General features: G+C 37.2%; 1 protein-coding gene across 1 annotated transcript in view; it reads left to right on the top strand.

Moving 5' to 3' along the window:
- The window catches only part of LOC124803257 (dynein axonemal heavy chain 1-like), an 866,140-nt gene that overhangs the window by 354,684 nt on the left and 484,815 nt on the right, over positions 1 to 26,641 (top strand). Inside the window, exons 25-26 of the mRNA XM_047264440.1 lie at positions 3,277 to 3,395; positions 15,884 to 16,252. Of these exons, the coding sequence (XP_047120396.1) occupies positions 3,277 to 3,395; positions 15,884 to 16,252 (488 nt within the window). The remainder of the gene's footprint in view (positions 1 to 3,276; positions 3,396 to 15,883; positions 16,253 to 26,641) is intronic.

Below are 26,641 nucleotides of genomic sequence, written 5' to 3'. Positions count from 1 at the left end.
GATTACATGCTACTAAGTAAAATATCATTGAAGTATATTTAATATAGCATTCCTGAGGTCAAATCATGTCAGCACCATACTGTATGGGCACTTCAATACAAGCCATTTTTTTAACTCGTTTTTAAAAATTCTACCAGAAAGCTGTTTCAGGTTGTTTGGCAGAGAATTATAAAATATTGCTCCCTTAATGAATGGGGTATTTGTTGTTAGATTAAATCATCTGCTCACCATATGAAAGTCTGATTTTTGTCTTGTATTGTAATCATGGATTTCCATATTCCTGTTTGTCACTTTTTTGTCTTTTTTCACTAATAATATTGATTGAAACATATATACTGCATAGATAGTCATAATATTAAACTTAATAAACAGGTTTTTACATGAAGTTCTGGGTCTTACTTTTGCCATAGTTCTTATTACTCTTTTCTGCAATACAAATACCCTTTTTATATTGTATTGGCTACACCCACCCCACAATACAATTCCATAAGATAGATGGGGATACACCAACCCAAAATACGCTATTTTTATTGCTTCGATATCTAAATATTGAACTAATCTCCTTAGTAAATACAGACTAGACGTTATTTTACCACAGACATGATCTATTTGCTGATTCCATGAAAGTCTGTCATCTATATATATCCCCAGAAATTTACATTCTGAACAGGTATTTTCCTGAATGTCCTCATTTAGAACAGTATTTTTATTTGAACTACTTGTCTTAAAATAAATTAAATTAGTTTTGTTAATATTGACCCTCAGGTTTTCTTTTTCAAAATGTGTTTGGGCTTTTTAAACAAAATTCTGTACCACTGAATTTAGGTCATCATTACTACGTGCCCAGCAAACCCCAGAGGTGTCATCAGCATACATAGTAATACGATGACTGGTGTCTAATACTTTTGGGAAATCATTCATGTAGCAAATAAACAAGAAGGGGCCCAAGATAGAGCCTTGTGGCACACCAAAATTTATGTTCCTTATCTTTGATCTTCTTTTTGCAATTACCTCTCCATTATCATACACAACTTCTGTGCATTGTTGTCTATCTTTAAGGTAAGATTCTATTAAAAGCAACAGTTTCCCACTGACACAATTATAAACAAGTTTACTTAAAAGAGCGCCATGATGGACTCTGTCAAACGCTTTGGAAAGATCTAAAAACACTCCTGCCGTTTCGTATCCCTCATTTATTTTCTCCATCAGACAGTGTACAAACTGTACTGCTGCAGATATGGTGCTCTGACCACTTCTAAAGCCGTGTTGGAAATCTCCTATTAAGTTATTCATATTATAGTGGTCAATTAGGATTTCTAGCATTATTTTTTCAATTAATTTACCAAACACTGACGTTAAGGCAACTGGTCTGTAGTTCTGTGGTTGTTTTCTTTCCCCTTTTTTATATAAAGGTTTAACTAAAGCAAGTTTCAGTTTCTTCGGAAACACACCTTCTTCAAGTACACAATTTATTAGATGGACTAACAGTCTGGCTAACTCACCCTTGCATTTTTTCAGTAGAAAAGGAGAGATTTCATCCCATCCAGCTGATCTTTTATTTTTTAGGTTGTCAATTAGCTCTGTTACGTCCTTGATGGTTACTGCAGGTAGCATACAAGAGTTCCTTTCCTTTTCCTTACCATATTTAAACGGCCTCTCCTGTTTCATGCAAAGTATCATTTTCAATAGCATCTATAAAGTAATCATTAAATATATTGCTAACTATATAAGGATCAGAAAAATTATCATTATGTATACTTAACTCTATATTCTTAATTTTAGTTTTTGAATCAGTGTTCCTCATATCATTAACTACTGCCCAGCATGACTTTGAGACACAGTCAGAATTTCGGATCTGTTTACTAATATGTTCTACTTTCCTTCTCCTTACTTCCTTGCAATACTCATATTTATATTTTTTATAATCCTCTTTATATGAATCAAGACTGGTTTCTCTGTGTAGCTTATACATATACTCTATTCCTTCTTTGAGTTTTTTCGTTTTTTCATCAAGTTTTACACGTTTGACTACTGGAGGTTTATTTTTATTTACATTCATCTTCTTTGCTGGGATAGTAATATCAATATGTCTAGTTAAAATTTTTAAAACTACTTCCCATTTGCTGTCAACTCCCCTTTCTCTATAAACTGATTCCCAAGATTCTTGACCCAAAGTATTCTTTAGCAAGGTGATGTTGTATTCAGAAAATAATCTTCTATTCTCAAATTTTTTGTTTTGTTTAAGTTTATTAAGACAACCAATCACTAATAATTGTCATAGATGATCAGATATGTGCCCGTTTACAGTCTGTGCCGAAACAACATTTTCATAATTGGTCATCACATGATCTATGGAACTGCTGCTTGACTCAGTTATTCTAGTAGGCACATGACCAAGTAGATCTTTAATATCATAGGATCTTATGCAGTCTTGTAAACCTTTGCATTCCTGGCTGTTGCTTAGTGTGTTTATATTAAAGTCTCCTAACATTACAATATTTACTGTATTGCCACCCTTGCTTAGCTTCCCCAATACACTATCCAGTGCTTCCAGGAAAACCTCGAGATTACCTGAAGGGGCTCGATATATACCTAGCACAATAAGTGGGACGGATACAATCATTAACTTAATTATCACTGCTTCAAAGTCTTTCTCGATACAATAATCCTTAACCCATGATACTTTTTCTACAGAACTTATTAGGTTACATTTCCTTACGTAAGTAGCGACACCCCCTCCTTTATGTTCTGTTCTACAAAAAAACGATGTAAGATTATACTCCTGTAACTTATAATACTGAATATTATGGTTAGCTTTTTGATGCTCTGTAACCACGATTACATGTGGAGCTAGATCTGTAACTAAGGCCTCAAATACATCGATTTTGTTACTCAAGCCCTCAACATTATAATGTAAAAATGATACATTAATACAATCATGAGAGGATATATCCTCAAGGTTAACATTATCACACAAATTTGTAAAAGATGTAGAAAAAATAAGCAGTTATAGTTTGGAACATAAGTAGAAGAAATAGAAAAAAATTAAATAATCATAAAACACAAGTGATAACAGGACATAACATGTTGGAAGTAGCAATAGTTGCTGCATTTCTAGATTTTTATAACAAATGTTACATTTAGTATTGTGCAATAAAAATTTTATATCCACATAACACCATGAAGGAAGAGGTACATTTTTTGCTCCATAATAAGAAAAAATGAGCAGTAGATTTTATTCAGATTATTCTTAAATATTTCTTATGCTTCCTGCAGACTTCATGATGGTGGTTTCACAGACACAACTCCAGATGGTGAACCATCTGTTCCTATGTGGCAACACTGGTTGAGTGGTGTAGAAGAGTATATAATTGGTCCCGAGACGAAATTTGAAGGTATGTTTGATGTAATTATTTACAACTTGTAACCGCTATTCTGATAATATAAATATCTCCAGGTGACTTGTGATGGATGTAGAATGAAATACATTGCCCCTATGTATAGTTTCACATGCACTCTATGATGTATTTCACAGTCAATGGAAAGAGTGAGGTCACTGTACAGTTAAGGTATGTATCAGGCAATAGACTGGCATATAGACAAGATTGAACTTGTAGTTTTGGACGTTTTGTGCTTCAGAGCTGACAGACTAACTTGGTAACTCCTACCTACCAGTCATAAAAAAGCTTTGTTCCCCCAACCTTACTCTACCACTTACTTATTCCCACCATCCTCCACGGTTGCTAATCCCATGTAACTCTAATGACCCACTTCAACACTGTTCTTCTTATATTCTTCCATGATTATATCTACTATCTAGTGCTTGCTACTCTGCTGAGGTGGTGCCATGAAATGTTGTTATGTATTCACAAACAAACATATATGATACATTAAAAATTTATGTAAAAATGTCCAAATTGTATTATAGTCTATAGAATATGGAAAATCTTGAGAGCACCGTAGAAACCAAAAGAAATAAGATTCAGTACATGTTTTTTTATGATGTCATCAGATTGATGGATTTGCAAACATTAGATATAATATTAATGCAGTAATTGTTTTTTGGAAACATATGTTATAGAAAACAATTTTTCAACAAAAACAATCAATTTTTGAAAATGTTTTGGATAGATAAAAAATCTATTCACCAAATGGTGGCAGGAGAACAGACATACAAATGATGTTATGAATGCAAGCTTTCGGAGCCATCAGCTCATTCTTCTGTCAGAAGGGTTGAAGGCGAAGAAAGAGGGGTGAAGGGAAAGGGATAGAGTTCAGAAAAGGCACTCAGAACTGTGTGCCAGGGGAGACTTACTGGACAGGAAGAGAAGCAAATACTAAACCTCACCAGAAAACAGTTTTTCATCTTATGTCTATTTTATGTATTTGTAAAATTATTACAGTTCATATGTTACTGTTTGAAATTGATTCACAATACAACACAACACATGTTGTTATATAACACATTTTTCTATCAAAAGATATTTTAATTTTGTTTTCAAATCATTCCCTTTCTGTGGCTTTGGTGAGCTTGGCAACTTGTTAAACTAAACAAAATGATTGATAAGCAGAAATTAATCTGTAATTTTGGGTTTGTCAAAAATGGTTATTTTTTTGTCCCAGTGTCATGATCATGTGCATCATTATGGTATATTTTTGGGGGGCAACAAAAAGAGTGTGTACTTTGATAATTATGAAGAACATATAGACACTTTATGACAAGAAACTGTGGCTTACTCTGTGCATAGATCTTATTGTCTTTTCTGTAAATGCACCACTCACCTCCATAATTTGATCACATACTTAAGAAAAATATAAGTTGTCTCTAAACACAACTCATAACACTTAGCTATGGACTATCTTTGACGACTGCTAAGGAGATACAAGCTACTATTGATTTTTCTACATATAAAATTAATGTAGTGTATTAATAGAAATCTTCATCCACCTACAACCTAGAAACTTAAGTTACCATTTTCCACTGCTATGATAATACACTTATTAGTTACATTTGTCTGGTGACAGCTACCTGTTTTAAATAAATAAATAATAAATAAATGGTTTATTTGTCCACAATAACAAAGATTTACTGGCTTTCATGTGATAATTGAAGTATTTACTTATTTTCATTATACTATTAACTGCTAGAGATACCAGGTCCTTACGCTGTGCCAGAGAGTGAGATTGTGGTGTCACTGCCTAGCTTATCATGCTGGAGTTACAGGGTTGTGCCATGCCATTAATATATAGGAGGATGAGATCAGGGCAACTATTGAGCACTGCTGTACACCATGTGTTAATGTTTCATTGATTGATGGGAAATTGATGACCTTTGTGTGTGTTATTTTTGTATTTTGCTTATGATTCATCAGGTATGTAGATGATTCTCTGATGTTATTTGACGTACAGTATCTTAGAATAACCCATGGTTCACTGAGTCAAAAGATTTTGTCAGGTATATAAATAGATATGCAGCCTACCTCTTCTGGTCCACTGGTCCAGGAGACAGTATACTTCAGGCATTAACTATGTAACAGCTGTTGTTGTGCTTTTATGCTTGAGCAGACATTTAGTACATTTAGATGAGCAGTTTCTATAATACTGCAATTAATAAAATAGGTAAGAGGTTCTGCTATCTTTTGAGCAAATCCTGTAACCCAACTGAGTACAGTATCTTAGAATAACCCATGGTTCACTGAGTCAAAAGATTTTGTCAGGTATATAAATAGATATGCAGCCTACCTCTTCTGGTCCACTGGTCCAGGAGACAGTATACTTCAGGCATTAACTATGTAACAGCTGTTGTTGTGCTTTTATGCTTGAGCAGACATTTAGTACATTTAGATGAGCAGTTTCTATAATACTGCAATTAATAAAATAGGTAAGAGGTTCTGCTATCTTTTGAGCAAATCCTGTAACCCAACTGAGTATGCCATCCCACCCTGATATTTGTTCTTTAACATTTGCAAGTCTATTACCATGTGTTTTACATCTTTATTTACTTCCACGGATTTAAAATCAACATTCTGTAGAAGATTATCTGGTGAGGGGTAGTCAACAACAGGAATGAAATACTTAACCAAAGTGCTACCTCTGATATTTTTAATACTTCATTTCTGTGCATGTGTGTTGCTTAATGAGTCAGTGTTCATCATCTTGAGAGTCATTTGTCTCTCTGACTTTGCCATTCACCTGAATCCTAAGGTCTGCAGTTTATATTTTAAAGGTTTTCTTGGGCTGATTGTATTGTGTCTTCAAAATCTGCATAATGGTTGTGAGGTTAAGAAGGTTCAGAACACATATACTCTGCCTGGGCCTGATCAGACACTGTGGAAGTTCTGTAGTATTTTAAAATGGTCTTGCCTTCTCTGAAAGTGTGGCATTAGTGGTAAACAATATCCTATTTTTCCTCTTTTCTGTTATCTTTGAAGGTATTAGTGCTATAGATTTTCTGAGTTTCTGTTGAGCAGTTTCTGGTATTATTGGCATAGATGAATTTAGAAATTCTCTACCATCAGACAGAAGTGGTCAGAATAACGAATACCTAAGCTATCAAACAATGGAAAATCCAGGATGAATTTCTGTGCATATGTGTTGCTTAATGAGTCAGTGTTCATCATCTTGAGAGTCATTTATCTCTCTGACTTTGCCATTCAGCTGAATCCTAAGGTCTGCAGTTTATATTTTAAAGGTTTTCTTGGGCTGATTGTATTGTGTCTTTAAAATCTGCATAATAGTTGTGAGGTTAAGAAGGTTCAGAACACATACACTCTGCCTGGGCCTGATCAGACACTGTGGAAGTTCTGTAGCATTTTAAAATGGTCTTGCCTTCTCTGAAAGTGTGGCATTAGTGTTAAACAATATCCTATTTTTTCTCTTTTCTGTTATCTTTGAAGGTATTAATGCTATAGATTTTCTGAGTTTCTGTTGAGCAGTTTCTGGTATTATTGGCATAGATGAATTTAGAAATTCTCTACCATCAGACAGAAGTGGTCAGAATAATGAATACCTAATCTGTCAAACAATGGAAAATCCAGGATGGAATGTAAATATACGAGAGAAGGAAAGTTGCCACTCACCATGTAGTGGAGATGCTGAGCCGTGATAGGCACAATAAAAAGAATCATAGCTTTTGGCCATTAAGGTATTTGTCAGCGGTAGACACAGACACACACACAGACACACACCACACACACACACGCACACACACACACACACACACACACACACACACACACACACACACACACACACACACACACACACACACACACACTAGTATGGTGGGAGTGGCAGAAAGTGAAGTGTTGCAGTTTAGACGGAGGGTATGAGAGAAGATTCGAAGGGGGGAGGGAGTAAGTAGCGGAAAGGAGAGAAATAAAAATAAAAGAAATTAAAACACTGGGTGTGGCGGTGAAATGACAGCTGTGTAGTGCTGGAATGGGAACATGGAGGGGGCTGGATGGGTGAGGACAGTGACTAACGAAGGTTGAGGCCAGGAGGATTATGGGAACGTAGGATGTATTGTAGGGAAAGTTCCCAGCTGCGCAATTCAGAAAAGCTGGTGTTGGTGGGAAGGATCCATATGGCACAGGCTGTGAAGCAGTTATTGAGATGAGGAGTATCATGTTTGGCGGCGTGTTCAGCTGCAGGTTGGTCCACTTGTTTTTTGGCCACAGTTTCACGGTGGCCGTTCATGCGGACAGACAGCTTGTTGGTTGTCATGCCTACAAAGAATGCAGCACAGTGGTTGCAACTTAGCTTGTAAATCACATGACTGGTTTCACAGGTAGCCCTGTCTTTGATGTGATAGATAATGTTAGTGACCGGATTGGAATAGGTGGTGGTAGGAGGATGTATGGGACAGGTCTTACATCTAGGTCTATTACAGGGGTATGAGCCCTGAGGTAAGGGATTGGGAGCAGAGGTTGTGTAAGGATCATCATCATCATCATCATCATCATCATCATTTAAGACTGATTATACCTTTCAGCATTCAGTCTGAAGCATAGTCCCCCTTATAAAATTCCTCTATGATCCCCTATTCAGTGCTAACATTGGTGCCTCTTCTGATGTTAAGCCTATTACTTCAAAATCATTCTTAACCGAATCCAGGTACCTTCTCCTTGGTCTGTCTCGACTCCTCCTACCCTCTACTGCTCAACCCATGAGTCTCTTGGGTAACCTTGCTTCTCCCATTCGTGTAACATGACCCCACCATCTAAGCCTGTTCGCCCTGACTGCTACATCTATAGAGTTCATTCCCAGTTTTTCTTTCATTTCCTCATTGTGGACACCCTCCTGCCATTGTTCCCACCTACTAGTACCTGCAATCATCCTAGCTACTTTCATATCTGTAACCTCAACCTTACTGATAAGGTAACCTGAATCCACCCAGCTTTCGCTCCCATACAACAAAGTTGGTCGAAAGATTGAACGGTGCACAGATAACTTAGTCTTGGTACTGACTTCCTTCTTGCAGAAGAGAGTAGATCGTAGCTGAGCACTCACTGCATTAGCTTTGCTGCACCTCGCTTCCAGTTCTTGCACTGTGTTGCCATCCTGTGAGAATATGCATCCTAAGTACTTGAAACCGTCCACCTGTTCTAACTTTGTTCCTCCTATTTGGCACTCAATCCGTTTATATCTCTTTCCCACTGACATTACTTTCGTTTTGGAGATGCTAATCTTCATACCATAGTCCTTACATTTCTGACATAGCTCTGAAATATTACTTTGCAAACTTTCAATCGAATCTGCCATCACAACTAAGTCATCCGCATATGCAAGACTGCTTATTTTGTATTCACATATCTTAATCTCACCCAGCCAGTCTATTGTTTTCAACATATGATCCATAAATAATAAGAACAACAGTGGAGACAGGTTGCAGCCTTGACTCACCCCTGAAACTACTCTGAACCATGAACTTAATTTACCGTCAACTCTAACTGCTGCCTGACTATCCATGTGTTGTTGTTGTGGTCCTCAGTCCTGAGACTGGTTTGATGCAGCTCTCCATGCTACTCTTATCCTGTGCAAGATTCTTCATCTCCCAGTACCTACTGCAACCTACATCCTTCTGAATCTGCTTAGTGTATTCATCTCTTGGTCTCCCTCTACGATTTTTACCCTCCACGCTGCCCTCCAATACTAAATTGGTGATCCCTTGATGCCTCAGAACATGTCCTACCAACCGATCCCTTCTTCTGGTCAAGTTGTGCCACAAACTTCTCTTCTCCCCAATCCTGTTCAATACCTCCTCATTAGTTATATGATCTACCCATCTAATCTTCAGCATTCTTCTGTAGCACCACATTTCGAAAGCTTCTATTCTCTTCTTGTACAAACTAGTTATTGTCCATGTTTCACTTCCATACATGGCTACGCTCCTTACAAATACTTTCAGAAACCCTGGCACTTAAATCTATACTTGAAGTTAACAAATTTCTCTTCTTCAGAAACGCTTTCCTTGCCATTGTCAGTCTACATTTTATATCCTTTGTACTTCGACCATCATTAGTTATTTTGCTTCCCAAGTAGCAAAACTCCTTTACTACTTTAAGTGTCTCATTTGCTAATCTAATTCCCTCAGCATCACCCAACTTAATTCGACTACATTCCATTATCCTCCTTTTGCTTTTGTTGATGTTCATCTTATACCCTCCTTTCAAGACACTGTCCATTCTGTTCAACTGCTCTTCCGCGTCCTTTGCTGTCTCTGACAGAATTACTATGTCATCGGCGAACCTCAAAGTTTTTATTTCTTCTCCACGGATTTTAATACCTACTCCGAATTTTCCTGATGCTGAGGGAATTAGATTAGGAAATGAGACACTTAAAGTAGTAAAGGAGTTTTGCTATTTGGGGAGCAAAATAACTGATGATGGTCGAAGTAGAGAGGATATAAAATGTAGACTGGCAATGGCAAGGAGGGCGTTTCTGAAGAAGAGAAATTTGTTAATATCGAGTATTGATGTAAGTGTCAGGAACTCATTTCTGAACATATTTGTATCGAGTGTAGCCATGTATGGAAGTGAAACGTGGACGATAAATAGTTTAGACAAGAAGAGAATAGAAGCTTTCGAAATGTGGTGCTACAGAAGAATGCTGAAGATTAGATGGGTAGATCACATAACTAATGAGGAGGTATTGAATATAATTGGGGAGAAGAGGAGTTTGTGGCACAACTTGACTAGAGGAAGGGATCGATTGGTAGGACATGTTCTGAGGCATCAAGGGATCACCAATTGAGTAATGGAGGGCAGCGTGGAGGGTAAAAATCATAGAGGGAGACCAAGAGCTGAATACACTAAGCAGATTCAGAAGGATGTAGGCTGCAGTAGGTACAGGGAGATGAAGAAGCTTGCACAGGATAGAGTAGCATGGAGAACTGCATCAAACCAGTCTCAGGACTGAAGACCACAACAACAATTATGGCCAACACTGACCTACCTTTTAATTTCACATATATGGTCGTTGTGCACACAGCACTCCATGAAGTCGCCAATCAATAGAATTAGTCAACACGCACTCTCTCTCTCTCTCTCTCTCTCTCTCGCTCTCTCAAGAAAATTCAACTCACACCACATGACCGCAGTTTCTGGTCAGACTCCCACCCCCCCGAAGAATGTGGCTTGTTGTGTTGAGGAGGACCAGGTGATGCAAATGGAGGAGATGTGTTGAGGGTCTGGATGAATGTACATATGGTATCCTCACTCTCGATCCAGATGATGCCATCAGTGAATCTGAATGATGTAAAGGGCTTGGGATTTTGGGTGGATAGAAAGGATTCTCCTAGTGGCCCATAAATGGGGTGGCATAAGATGGTGCCACGCAGATGCATATAGTCATTCGCCGGATTTGTTCATTGGTGATGCCTTCAAAGGGGAAGTAATTGTGGGCAAGAATATAGTTAGTCATGGGAACTAGGAAGGAGGTTGTAGGTTTGGAATTTGTCGGGCATTGGGAAAGGTAGTTTTCAATAGCAGCAAGGCCATGAGCATAAGGGATGTTAGTGTTAAAGAAGGTGGCATCAGTAGTGATGAGCAGGGCATCATGTGGTAAAGGTACAGTAACTGTGGAGAGTCGGTGGTGGAAATGGTTGGTATCTTCTATATATGAGGGTAGGTTGCGGTTAATAGGCTGAAGATATTGGTTTTCAAGAACAGAGATTCTCTCAGAGGGGCACAGTAACTAGCCACAATGGGGTGTCCTGGGTGGTTGGGTTTATGGACTTTAGGAAGCATGCAGAAGGTAGGACTGGATATAGTTATAGGGGTGGGGAGATCGATGGATTCCACAGAGAAGTTCCTGAGATGGGCCTAAGGATTTGAGGAGAGTCTGGAGATCCTACTGGATTTCTGGAATGGTATCGCTGTGACATGGTTTGTAGGTGGAAGAATCTGACAGTTAGAAAAGTTCTTCTGCCAGGTACTCTTAGCAGTTCAAAACAATAGTAGTGGTGCCTTTGTCAGCAGATATGGTTGTAAGCTCGGGATCAGTTTTTAGGTGGCAGGTTGCAGTTCTTTCTGCAGATCTAAGGTTAACTTACATGTTGAGGGATTTGGGGAATGATGGTGAGGCATGATTTGAGGTTAAAAATATTCTGGAAAGTTAAAGGGATGATTTCAGGGCAGTGGAGGTGTATCACAGTTGGATGGAGGAGTGAACTGAGTCAGGGTTCAACACTGATCTTTGGTTGAGTCTGATTGATAGGGCTGGTGGCAAAAAAGTGTTTCCATTGTAGGGACCAGGAGAAAGAAAGAAGGTCTATGTGTCCTGCATAATTGAATTTGGGAGTAGGGAAAAAGGTGAGGCCTTTGGAAAGGATTAATACTTTTGTGGGACTAAGGCTTCTGGAGCAGAGGTTCATGACTGTGTTTCGGGTCTGTATGGTGGTAGGAGGGAATTTTTCAGGAAGGCATAAATGTAGTAGGTATGTAGGGCGAGGTTTGTCAGCTATGAGGGAATGTGGAGGAGGTTTGAGGGTTGTTGTAGAGGTGGTGGATAGCAGTAGTCCAGGCTGGGAGTTGGAAGTGAACGGGATGGACAGTTTTTGGAGGTGGCATTGTGCATGCTACTCTAATTCCTGAAGGTCAGAAGCTTCAGTGTATGATATGGGGTCCTGGAGGTCAGGAGCTTAAATGTGTGATACGGGATCCTGGAATTTGGGATTGGTCTGGCATTATCAGCCAGAGACTGTGGTCATTTGTATGTGAGTTGCATTTGCATGATTGCGTGTGTTATCTAATTCTCATGAAGCACTGTTTGGCTGAAAGGTTTGCTTGGCAGTCTTTGTGTTGTGTCCATCTGTGACTGAGCATCTCCGCCGTATGGTGAGTAGCAACTTTTAACTTCATCTGTATCTGACCAGTGTACATAATTATATTTATCGAGATTTCTTTTTAGCTCTGAATTTTAGTGTGTTATTATTTGTTTGTTATTGGCTACTTGAATTAAATATCGTTATTTTTTGGACAAAAAAGACACGTATTTTAATAGAATTGTATAAGATTATGTACTGGAAGTAGATTCCATCAGGAGCTGTAAACTTTTCCCACTTTCGGGTAACAAATGGATTTCAAAATAAAAATGTTCAGGTTCTTTTAGATGATCTGCTAAGAGAGCCAGTTCTTGAGATGGTTAAAATATGAGAAAGGCCATGCTGCATGAACAAAAACAAATGGTAATCAGAAGGGGTAATGTCTTGTGAATAAGGCAGGTGAGGTAAGATATCCCATAAAGGTCCCTTCAGTATTTCTTTCACTCGGTTTGCAACATGTGGTTTGACATTGCCATGAAGCAGAATGACTTTGTCATGTCTCCGAGCATATTGCAGACGTTTTTGTTTAAGGTTGCAATTGACATTGAGTAATTGTGTCTCTTAGCCATCAATATTCACTGTCTGACCTAGTTGCAGCAGCTCATGGTACACCACACCAATAATGGTGCATTTTGTCACTTACCTCAAAATCATTGTCTTTGTAGCATCAAAATTCAATCTCTGGATAATGTTTCTGACAGATCGTGCTTTCCATATGATTCCTCTAGCAAACAGTGACTTTCTGCAGCAGATTGTTTTGAGATGAAAGTGGAAGAGTGACATTTCCTGCAGATCTGATTTGTAGGTACCTAACGTGACACATTCAGTACACTAGGTACCTAACCTGACGCATTCAGTACTCTAAATAGGTTTATTATTTTCACTCCACATGCTGATCTGGAACCCTAATGCTTCTGTTGTTAAATAGATCTCATGTCACTCTCTGCTATACTGTTCTAGTACAACTACTGCCCTCTCTTCATCAAAAGCAAGAATAAATTCAAGCTCCCAATAACAATGCCAGTGTAGCTATTAATGTGACACTGGCACATAGGTGATGGCAATGTTCATATTATATACTAAATTTTGAGGAGCTGTTTTGCTATCCCTTTCCCAGACATTTTTGCCACCAGCTATAATTTCAACATGATTGCCTTTCTTTCATTTAACCTGCTTCTGTGGTAATTTTTTCCGCCGTTTACTGAACGTTGTACTAGATTCAACTTTCATGAACATCCTTTGTGTGCAAATTTTTGCAGGTGGATGTAGAGGGGCCTTTTCCATGATGTCAGTATAATGTAGGAACATCTTTGCACCTCTTGGCATCAGAATGTTCTTATTTGGAGTTTTGTCAGAAGTTTTATCACCACATTTTGTTTTGTCTCTGTTGGTTGTTTATCACAATCATGCTCTAGTGCCAGAAATTTATTTTATGCCATTATCACTGCAGATATATGGGGGGGGGGGGGGGGGTTGTAATTAAACTTTTGCTACTTGAGCCAGTGTAGACGGAAAACTATTTACCGTGTCGATACCGAAGTTTATAGGACTGATTTTCAGACTGTGTGCTGCAGGATTTCATTTTTAGTAGTGTTAGTGTCATGACTGATCATTAGGTACTGGTACAGTGATGTAGAATTGTAACATTTGTATTAGTGTGCATTACAGTTGCAAACTGTAAATGTAGGTCTGGATAAGTTGAACAAGGCTTTACTCGTAAAACTGTTTTATCAAAACAACAGCAATAGTGCTGCTGCTATTCACAAGTATCAACGCGTTAGAGGAATGTGGAGAGGTCCTCTTTCTGTAGCACGGTTGAAGAACATTATTCAGAATCTCGAATTAACTGGCAACTTTGGAATTGCTGCTAATAGAAGCCAGCTGTTGATTGCACCACAGATTGTCGAGGAAATTACTGTTGCCATGCCTCAGAATGCTGTATGCAATGTGCGATCTTTAAGCAGTACACAAGCTGTGTCTTGACAGCTGAACATTCCATGGTACATCATTTGAAAACTGCTGTGAACGGCTGTGAAATGGATCTCTAATAGTGTTTGTGGCTGTCTTTGATGCAGATGGTCCTCACATTGAGCAATATTTGTAACCTAGCACATGAATTTGGTATGCAATTAAAAAATGTTACCCTTTTGTGCAGAGATTGAAAGTGTTTCTTTCAGTGGTTTATTTGTTATTTCTATTTTGCCTATCCTTACATATGTTTCCACAAAATTTCATTGTCCTATAGTCACTTGTTTTTCATGGAGGCCCTCTCAGATAGCGGAAGTTTAATAATAACCAGCCTGTGCTTACTCTTCTTGCTTCCTTTCATGGTTTGTTTGGTACATGCTGTATTTTCTGTATAGAATGACCATTATCAGCTACCGAAGTTGTCATGGGTTAGGTGACATGACCAAGTTATAAGTATTTCTTTTCCAGCTCTTGACATTTTGTCACGGCTTTTGCATATTTGGAGTTCTCAGTATAATATTAGTTAAGACAATATTTATATGCTGTTTTGTCTGTAACATATTTTTCAAGGCATTACCATCACATTATGTAATGTCCCCAAAACTTTCTTGTGTCTCCAGATCTCTTCCATGTCTACAACTGTCTTTCATGACATAAATGGGTAGTAATGATTTGTGCAAAAGTCTACCTGGCAGTTTTCACTTTCGTCTGTTTCCTCAGCCCACATTCGCCTACTATTTACACTCTCTTTTTTTTTTTTTTCCTGCCGTGGATTCCAGTCCTCTCTCACAATTAAATTTTGATTTCCCTGAATGTTGTGAGTAATTTATTTTATCCCATCATACCTCTCATCATCATCATCTCTGAAGATAGTAAACATATAGACTTTTACATCTGTGTCTGTCTTGGCTATGATAACACATTCACTATTTTTGTTTATAGCAGTTGACTCACAATAGGATTTTTTTATTAGTTACTAGATCTACTCCTGCTTTAACCCCACATGATTTTTGTGGATTACCCTTTTCTCCAGGGTTAGAAGTAATTTCATTGCTGCCGCCATATTTCACTAACTCCAATTATATCGTATAACACCAACCTATCCATTTCTCTCTTTAAATGAAGGTGTCTGACATTCCGTGCTCATGGAATTACACTCCTAAGAAGTCTGTATCAATTCAAAAGGTGGGCTGATTTTACCTCTGAAATATTTTACCCAGTAGTATGTCACCCTCATTAATCCATGCATCGGAGCTACATGTCCTTAGAAATTATAATTACTGTAGTTTCCTCTTGCTTTCAAATATTTGCAGTACCAGCTTGCATCTGCATTAACTATTAATATATTTTTTTAAATTCTTTACTGCATTAGCTAGCTCTCTTTTGTGTACCTCCTCCTGCCCATCACATGTTTTCTTATTGGCTTCTTAGTAACAAGGCCTCCAGAATTGCAGTATTCAATTATTTTATCTTGCTTGTGCAATTATCAACAGAGTTACGAAGCATCGATGTCTTTTCCAGGTTTTAGTAAATTAAATTAACTTTATAATATTTTACCTTTTAATTTTGACATTGGATATTTATTTTCAGACATTGAAGTACCTACAATCGACAATGTTCGATCAAGTGCATTATTAGCCATACTGGTAACATGTGAACACCAGGTTCTATGTGTGGGGCCTACAGGAACAGGAAAGTCAGTGACAGTAGCATCAACACTTTCAAGAGGCTTGCATCGTCGATTTCTTTGTGAATTCTTGGCCTTCTCAGCACGGACATCAGCCAATCAGACACAAGATCTGATAGACTCAAAATTGGACAGAAGGCGAAAAGGTGTTTTTGGGCCACCACTATTGAAGCGACTTGTTTTCTTTATCGATGACCTTAATATGCCAGCCCTGGAAACATTTGGGGCACAACCACCTATTGAACTATTGCGACAGTGGATGGATTTTGGAGGTAGGTCTTGAAATTATGGTGGTAGTAATTGCTTCAGAAATACATGGAAATATTTTGTAGTAAATCTGTGTGTGTGTGTGTGTGTGTTTTACTTATTTTGTTAGTTAGTCGGTTGGGTGATTGATTTGGGTGAAGGGGACCAAATAGCGAGATCATCAGTCCCATCAGATAGGGAAGGATGGGGAAGGAAGTCAGCCGTACCCTTTCTAAGGAACCTCCCGTTATTTGCCTGAAAGGATTTAGGGAAATCACAGAAAACCTAAATCCGGATGGCTGGACTCAGGTCTGAACCAACATCCTACCGAATGTAATCTGGTGCGCTAACCACTGCACCATCTCGCTCTGTAGTTATTTTGTACGCCACTATGTAGAAACATGTAAATTTTATGTCACAAGGCCCAAAATTTGAGCTCCACACCAAATTATCCAGGAGCTAATCATACAACAATGCTGTGCAGTGCTGCCTGTAAAAGTAGAGAATACTTGAAATTTTGTGTGTGACTGGAACAGTTATACCTCCTTCACTTGCTAACATAAAGATTCCCTTTGTAGAATCTCACAAGAAATCAGAACAATGTAATTCCTAGTTTGTTAATATATACCTTGATCCATTCCACATCCAAAAAAGTACTCCTTCGTGATGGAATCTGTGGGACATGATGAATGAATGAATGAATCAGTGAAAGTTCTCATTAATATTTCACCTTGCTCTGAAATGAATAGGGAACATGATTTCTTCACCAATTAATATTCCATCAAAAGATCTAAAACTTAAGTGACTGTCTGTATTCTATAAGTAAGTATACTTAATTTCTGGCCATATATTTTTAATGGAACTAAAGCACAGGATGGGAAAAGTCCATTTGGGTTATTGTGTTCTGGAAACCATCCAGGTACATTGTTGGCATATCCACTGGGGACCAGCATGCAAAATTCCTGAGGGGATTGGGGGGGGGGGGGGGGGGGGGTGTTAATTATAATGAGATAAACAGCAATACTTACACCACCGAAATAGTTCCATTTCAAGAATAATTTTTCATTAGATTACTAATAATAATGCATTGTACTTCATGAAGAACAGTTAAATTTTTAATATCAGAAACAATTGATTGGAAATATTGAATTCGCTGTGGTGGTTTTGTATAGCGTGGCAGTTTTGATTATGTGCTTGACAACTCCATAGTGGGCAGTGACAGAAATTGTAAATGGTTGTTGTCAGTCTATCTATTGAAAACAGTGGAGATAATACTGAAAACAGACATGAAGTGGATTGATTATCCAATTCTTGAAATGTGATAATTTTAATGCTAATATACCATCATTAGATATGGTGGTATCACAAGATTTGGTGAGTGAAAATGTGTGGGAAAATATAATTAAAATACATAGAAGTGATGAAGCAGTCTCAGAGGTGGAGTATTTGTATTTTAATTAGATAAAGTTATAAGCAACAACAAAGATAAACCTACATCATTAAAGAGTGACAGTGCAGTAGGAAATAAGTTTTCAACATCCTGGATGAAAAATCAACCATGTTTAATGTTTACTACTATTAATGAAGAAGACGCATTAGTGATGTTTTGCTGTGCTTGTGTTAAACATGCTCAGCAAGTGTGTAAAACAAATAGAACTTCATCTGGTCAAAAGATGGTATAGCAAGGAAGAATACGGAAAAGAACCTTAATGCCATATATAAACATGAAAAAAGTGTTATTTGGATTGTATACAGCAGGAAAAAATATGCAGAAAGCAAATACATGTTTCTACATGCACAGTAAATGCTTGTGAGCTATTTTAACAAACAGGAAGGAAAAGTAAGATGCAACTGTTACAGTGTTATAATCAGTTTGTGGCCACAAAAAGAGAGTGTAGTTTTCATGACTATCAAGATCTTATACAGCTACCAATTACAAAATCATGTGATTTTTTTGAAACTGGCTGACCTTTTTCCCATTTTCATGGACGTGTCAGCTGATAATTTTTCTGAAAAACACTAGAGTTTACATACACAAATAAAAAAATAACACATTCTGCTGTTTTTGTGAAACAGTATCAATGAAAAATGCTGGCACAGAATCCCTTGAAGAAAAATTTATCCAAGCTTTCTGAGAAGATGGCATAGGCATGGAAATGTTTAAGGAAATACCTATAGAATTTCGTTCAGATGGAGCTGCAAGTTTGCCAGTAAAAAAGAAAGTGCTGCAGCTAGAATTTTTAGAAACGTATACCCACACCTGATTAGTGTACACTGTAGGATGGATCCTGTTTATGAACAAGTTTTCAGTGTTATAAATTCTGTTCATAGCTCTCAATGCTTCTTAGATGAACTTAATAAAATTTTCAGTGAACCACATACAGCTGAAAAACCTAAAAACATCGTGGCATCCTTATGCATCACAGCTTACCTGAAAGTTGAAAAGCTGTCATATATGTTGGATTTCTAGTGAGAAGGATGATTAATTGGCAGCATTCAAAGTTTTTAATTGTATCATGCACTTCTTAAATGTAGAATCTGAAGTGCATGAATTATGAAGTAGAGGTCGAAAATTGGCAAGTTTTTATAATAAGCTTTCCGGAGAACAAATTTTCTACTGATGGATTTCTTATCAGATAAATCATGTGATCTCTCTCCAATTACTATAGCAATGCAAAAAGAATGTGTTTCCAACTGTGAAACAGCAAATAAAATTAATTCCACAACACAAACTCTTAAATATATGCTTGTTAAGGATGACCTTTAGTTGAGTTAATGCAAATAAAATCACATAGTGTACCATAACCTTCAACCCAAAGAGGAAGCTGAAAACAGAGAGTTTGACAGAATAAGGGGACAAATAATCCAAGGTTTAATAAATGAATTTAGAAGGTATCCTTCACATGAAGTGATACTGTGTTTCTCAGTTTAATGGTAAAAGTGGATTGTACAGTAACTCTGATGTACATAAAGCAGCTGAGTTGCTTGGCTTGGATGGTGACACTGCAGTGGAAGGAGTATAAGTCAGGTTGTCTAACCATGAATGTTTTGCCTGTTTTTGAACAATTAATATGGAAATTCAATTCTGTGCATCTCTCAACTGCCACATGTGAATGAGGTGTCAGCATTGTGTCATAGTGTCAAACCTGCCAAAAAAATTGTTTGTTGGTGAAACCTTTACAGTCTCTAATGACAGTTAAACCTAATAGGTCACCATTGAATTTGTGAGATGTCTTTACATCTCAGATGTGCCACCTCCAGATGTCCTTCAGGAGGTAAGTCTTACTTGCTAAAGGAAAGGACAGAGCAGGAGCTTATGACTACAAAACTTTTCTTTAAGTTAAGCGTAATTTTGTTTGACATATTTTAATATCTGCATGTCTTTTAAAGTGACAAAATTATTCATGCATGCATTTATATATACTTGTAACTTTCCAAACCATCATTTTTTCGCTCAGTCAAATTTTACCAATACCACACGGTGCTGGAGGTTTTCTGCTACTGGAAGTAAGTTACTCCTTCAGGTTATAGTTGTTGCACTGGTGGGATTATGACAGGACTAATAATTATATGGTGAGCAACATCAATCCATCCATTAATCTATAAGATATTCAAAGTCCACAGCAAGAGGTCCAGGACCAAGCTCTCAGAATAAAATTAAAACTATATGGTCAATTGTGAAAGAAGTATCAGGGCAGAATGTGGGTGGCTCAACATATTATACCTCTTTTGTGTGAGACTAAAACTGTTAGTGATCATCAGAGATGAGTAAAATATTTAATAATCACTTCTTGTCAATAGTTGGAAAGTTAAACCAGTTTTATAAGCCCAGGTAAATATATATAACTCTTGAAAGATGTTGTTCCAAGACAACAGCACCAAGCTGTCACAGACACTTGGCCACTTTGAGATGTCTCAGAGATGTATTTGGGGCTTTGGTCCATAGACTTGTATTAGACCGTCATATACTGGAAAAAATACCAATTTGATCAAAAAGTTGTTTCAGTTTCTGAAAATATAACATGTGACTGTAATGCACAGGCAGGGGTGGCTTAGAGACTCACATGCACTGAATGTGTGCATTATGGCTGCCTGGAGTGTAGTCTACACCACCTGCACCTGCCCGCCAATGAGCAGACGGGTGCCTGGGAGTGCCTGTGTCCTAAGGGGCAACAATGGAACATATTGATCTAGACACTTAAACATCTGCAATATAAAGTACAGGATCACTGAAATTCATTCCATTTATGACATTAGTGTAATGCCAATAATATCTTCTTTTTTGTACCAAATGCATCAAAATGCAATTTTTTGTCCAGGATCATAAGCTACCTTCAGTTACTTGAATTGTGATAATACTAATTTTATATCCATATATGGGGGATGAGTGATTATAAGATATAGGTGCCTGAAGTCCTACTGGGTAATAGATAAAGGAATCTCACTGAAATCGTATATCGATTATGACCCATCTGGATAGCCGTACACATTAACACGCCACTTCAGGATTGAGACAGGCTGACTCTGGATCAAATTTAGAAAATTTAGGAAACGTTCACACACTTTCATGTAGGAAACACTAGGTGCAGACATTTGGAGTATTGTCATATACGATACTTTCACAACACTGTGCCTGGCATCGACAGAATACATTTCACCAATTGTAGCAACTTAGAGCGAAATCTGAGGAAATCCTACTATTTTTCAACAAATGATGCAGAAAAAAGACATCATTTCATGTTGGAAAGATGTAATTTTGATACTGCTGAGTTGAACATTCTCATTAATTATTATATTATTGCAGTGGTTGGCCGTCTCTGGAAGACCTTGTAGTGACTGCTATCTCATCTGCAGTACCAACTTCAAACAGGATCTTAATCACTTCCAGTGTGGCTTCAGGAGATACCATTCCATTACTGATAACCAAACTCAGTTGAAAGAGGCTGCATAAGAAACATTTTTATGCAAGCAATAATTAATACCTTTTTGATTTTAAATGCTTTGGAGATCTACATTATTATTACCTAGATAGATAATATCCTTGGACAGCTCCAGCAATAAGGCTTCTGTGGATATCCTCACATTATTATGCAGTCCTCATAGAAACAGTGTTTTTTCATGTAAGAAATAAGTGAATTTCTGACAGACTGATTCGAACAGGAGAATGTTGGCACTCAAGGTAGCATCTTAGATGTTAAGGACTCAGATTTTGTGACTTAATAATTGATTACAGCTTGACATGACTACCACATTGTAGGAATATTTATACTGGATCTCTTAAGGTATTTGTTATGTGAAAGTTCTTTAGTTATAGGTCATAGAGAACAGACAAAATAATTCTGCTCAAATTCTGTCAGATGTTGATATGATGGCAGATGCATGGGTGCCAATTTTTCAGTTCATATCTGAAAATCAAGTGCACTGTTTGGAATGAGGGAATGACAGTTGCTTACAGGACTAATCCTTTAGTCATCCTCCGCAAAGGTACTATCAAGCAACTATATTTCATATAGCAGCCATTTCTCTGAGTAATACAGCTTACAAGCTGTTTGATCACATCACAATCACTGGTTTCAGTCTTGCTTACCATCTCTCAATTGAAATGCTTTTTATAAATAACTTGCATGTCACATACCCATCTGCGACACTTCCCTTGAGGAACATAGTTATCAAATGTCAGTATTTACCGAGAATTAATACTAACTGGCACCTTTGATTCTGAACAATGCACCATCTATTGAAGTGCAGAAGAAACTACACTCTAGAAATTAGTTGATGTGTTTATTTTTATTGTCTATCTGTCAGGTTCTGTGGGACTATTCAAGACAGGTGCTTGAGCATGGAATGAGTTAGTACATAGTTTATGGAATGCCTATAAGAATTTTTGTAATTGAAATAGTTTTAAAAAAGTTGTGAGAGAGTATATGAATAAACAACACATTAAAAAGTCTTCAGCTGCTGGAAGGAACTCTTGTGCTAAATAGGAGTAGTGGGCCACAAGGAACATTTCAACTTGGATTTGAATACTTAGGGTTTATTACTCAATTTTTTCAGTACTGCTGGAAACTTAACTGATGAAACCTAATGAATAGAGCACACTTTCCATACAGTGCTTAAGAAAGTGTTATCCAAGTGCATATTGTTTTTCCATACAGCTTTCACTGAATGAATGTTGCAGTTTCTTCTGAATGAGTCAGTATTGTCAACAAAAAATCTTGTGAGGGAATATATGTACAAGTGTGGCACATGTGGAATTCCAAGACACTTGAACAACAGCATGCATGTCTTCCATGGCCTCGCACCACAGATGTCTCTGATCACCCTAATCTAAGTTAAGAATATACTTGGTGAGTGCACAGCATTTCCCCTAACCATAACACCATACAAGATAATAGAGTCAAAGTAAGTTAAATAAATAAGACTTGCATTTCAGGGACAGTGAAAATCATTCTTACAGTTAAGACAGAAGCATTCAGCTCCAACAGAAGATGTTAAATGTGATACTTCTCCCCTCATTCCTAAGAATTTAAAATGATTGACTTGACTTTCACTTTTACAAGAGTTCCATGTTACAAACAGTATGCTTTGTGTTTTGTTGCAGTTAACAACCTGTTGCAGAAGTATTACTTGGTCCACAGAGTCAAAAGGTTTATCAAATAAAAGAAAATAGCTACTGTCCCCAACATGTCATTTAGCCCTGTAGTGCCTTACACACAAAAGAATACATTGCATTTTCTGTGGATACCAGTTACCTGAAACCAAATTGTGAGTCTTGCAGGAAATTGTGTACTGATATGTGCCCTGATCCTCTTGAGCATTCCTTTCTCAAAAACTTTTGCAAGAGTAGTAGCAACAAAACTTGGTAATGTGTCTACATTACATCTTTCATCCTCTTTATGAAGTGCTTTGACTTGTATTTCAGGTTGTTAGGAAAGTGATCACATCTAAAAGACATAGTACACAGTTGATAGATTACAGAACTAAGCTTCTCGTCTGCACACTCTCTCTTAGTGCTCTACAGGCTATTCATCAAATCAGATTGGGTAGTTCAGATGGTTCAGGACACTACACTTATTCTGCAAATGCAGAAGAAACAAGTGGCCTTCTGCTGGTACTTGGGAATCGAGGGAATGAGGAAGCTGACAGAGCAGTGAAAGCAGTGTGAGGAAAACACTGCAGTTCACCACAGCGTCCTCCCCAGGCTATCACGTTATGGGTAACAAAGAGAGTGATGGCTGAGTGGGAAAGTCACTGGCTGCAAGTGGGCAATAAAAAGTTGTGGTTGGTCAAACTAGTTATTCAACAATGGTGCACTTCCTTTCACACTCAAAGGACAGACGATGTTGTCTTCACTTGCCTCCAAATCGGACACAACCCAGTGACACATGCTTATCCCTTGCAGCACAGTGATCACCAGAATACGGTGCTTGTGGTCTGGCTCTCTCAGTAGTAGAAGAAGTAGACGTTTATTGTCTCATAACATACAATTTCAAGCCATTGACTTAAAAGTACAGGAGACTCATTAAACACAAAAACTGGTTTACAATTTTTCTTATAACACCAGTAACATAATGTACAGTACTGAATAATTACTTAATTAAGCAGTCAATAATTTTTCTTCATAAGTAACAAACTTTTAAGATCAACAGTCCTAAGTACTTGCTCTCTCCTGCTCAAATTTTCATGTTGTCATTTATGAATTCTTCTGCTGAATAGTAACATTTCTGCACTAGTTTCTCATATAAGGATTTTTTCAGTGTTTCTAAATTCATGCTGAGCATTTCTCTTCCTTTCACTTTGTTGTAAATTTTCATACTCACATAATGTGGAGTTTGAGCATAAAGTTTTAAATGGTGGGTGGGCAGCATGAAATTATTTTGATATCTGGTGTTGTAGTCATGTTGAAAATGATTTGCTACAAATAAATCAGTGTTACTGTGTACAAAGATAATCAGCTCATATATGTATAGTGAGGGAACATTTAGTATACTCAGATTTTTAAGGAGTGGGCGACATGATTTTCTTCACCATACATTGTGCGTATTTCTAATGATGGTTTTCTGAAGTTTTAGTATTTGACATATGGTTTGAGTTACCCAAAAATACAATACCATACCTTATTACTAACTCAAGTAGCTGTGATATACTACTTTTCTTATGCCCAAACTGGTAGCATTGTACAATATTCTCATTGCATATGCTAGGCTATTTAATTTGTTTGCAAGGTACTGTATGTGTGATCCCCATGATAGATTTTTATCTAGTTGCATTCCTAGGAATTTCACACAGCTAGCTTCCTGCAAATCCTGGTTTCTGTGACTGACCTGAATATCATTTAATTTTGTTTGCTTTGTTTTAAATTGCATTAACTGAGTCTTTTCCATGTTTAATTTTAACCCATTTAATCAAACCAGTTATCTAAGCTTTCTAAAGTATTTAATACAGTTTGTGGGACCTAAGACAGAACCTTGGGGTACTCTATGTGAAATTGCTTCCATTTCGAAGCATAAGTTCCTCTCTCTGATGTTATAACCACTCTTTGTCTTCGGTTGGTTAGATGGGACTAAAACCATTCTAATACTGTGCCCCTAATTCCATACTTTTCCAGTTTACAGAGTAGCAAGGAGTGATTCACACTATCAAAGGCCTTTTATAGGTCACAGAAGATTCCTGTGGCTTGCAGTGAGTTGTCTAGAGACGAGATAATTATATCAACAAATTTATTTATAGCAGATATTGTGGTTTTGCCTTTTTGAAATTCATACTGATTTTTTGAGATTATTTTAAATTTTTCTATGAAATTTTGAATTTGTGCGGTGACTACCTTCTCAAATATTTTTGACAGTGACGGAAGAAGAGAGACTATATGATACTTTCCCATGTGTTCTTTTGTGCCTTTTTTGAATAGTGGCTGAACTACTGCGTACTTCATTGTGCCTGAAAAATAACCTTCTTGAAGGGCTGGTAAACTAGTTAACTATTGTAGTTAGTGGTTGTGCAATTATTTTAGAGACTGCTTTTAACTCTTCTGTTGGTATCCCATCCCATCCTGCTGATGTTTTACTTTTTATTGACAGTATCACATTTTCTATATCTTTTACAGTAGTTTTTGTAATGTACTGAAAAATTCACTATCAAGTTGGTCAGTGATGAAGAAATTTACCGTGTCTGGATACTCTGCTACGTTGACATTAGATTTGTTTACATGTATAAAGAATTCATTAAGCAATTCAGAAATTTGAGCAGGATTTACAATAGTTTTATCCTCTATCTTGATTTCAGAAAGATCGTGGCCTTTACCTGTGGCACCTGTTTCAGCTTTGATCACTGATCATAATGCCTTTGATTTGTTTTCACTATCCAATATAAATCTATTATTTGCCAGTTCTTTGGCTGCCTTTTCAACTTTTTTAAAAATATGTTTGTAATCTTTTGCATCATGCGTCATGTTCTAACTTCATGTGTGTTTTATGCTGCTAGGAGGGAAGTCTTTGGTCTACTAAGGCCCTTAAATATCAGTTCTAGACAATGACTAGACAATATCAAGAAAATTGTTGACATTTTGTGTGTCATCAGGACTCTTGCTCAGTTCATTTGGTCAGAGATTTTAGTGTGTTTTTGGGTGGCTGGTTTATTTTGTCAGTCAACCAGCCAGTTTATTCCATAAGCTGTTTTATTTTTTACTAGTAATGTATGACAATGACCCGAATAGATATACTGGAGTATGTAAACTCTCTGATGATGTAGTAATTGATTGATAATTGCCTGTTTCCTGAAGCTGCATGTGATGTAGTTGTCTTGGAACAACATCTTTCAAGAGTTATATATATTTACCTGGGCTTATAAAACTGGTTTAACTTTCCAACTATTGACAAGAAGTGATTATTAAATATTTTACTCATCTCTGATGATCACTAACAGTTTTAGTCTCACACAAAAGAGGTATAATATGTTGAGCCACCCACATTCTGCCCTGATACTTCTTTCACAATTGACCATATAGTTTTAATTTTATTCTGAGAGCTTTCTATTCTCTTAGTGTAAAGTATTGTTTTAGCGTGTGTGATGATATTCCTCAGCACTTTGCAGTATTGTCTATAGTGAAATTCTGTTACTTGGCTCTGACTGTCCTTCAAATTTTGATACAATTCCATCTTCTCCTATATAATATTCTAGTTCCATTAGTTATCCACATCATTATCTTATTAGTACTGCCATTTTGTGATGGATGGATAAGAGCTACTAATTAACTGATGAAGGTATGATGAAATTTATATGTGTCATTCAAGTTATCAGTATTGTAGACTTCTTGCCAAGTTAGCCCTTTGAGATTGGATTTAAATGTCTGCATTGTAAGTGGACTCACTCTAAATATTTTGTTTACTACTTTAGGATATGACACTGTTTTGATTCCT

This window comes from Schistocerca piceifrons, chromosome 6, assembly GCF_021461385.2.
Source record: "Schistocerca piceifrons isolate TAMUIC-IGC-003096 chromosome 6, iqSchPice1.1, whole genome shotgun sequence".
NCBI lineage: Eukaryota > Metazoa > Arthropoda > Insecta > Orthoptera > Acrididae > Schistocerca > Schistocerca piceifrons.
This window is presented reverse-complemented; position numbering and strand designations above follow the sequence as displayed.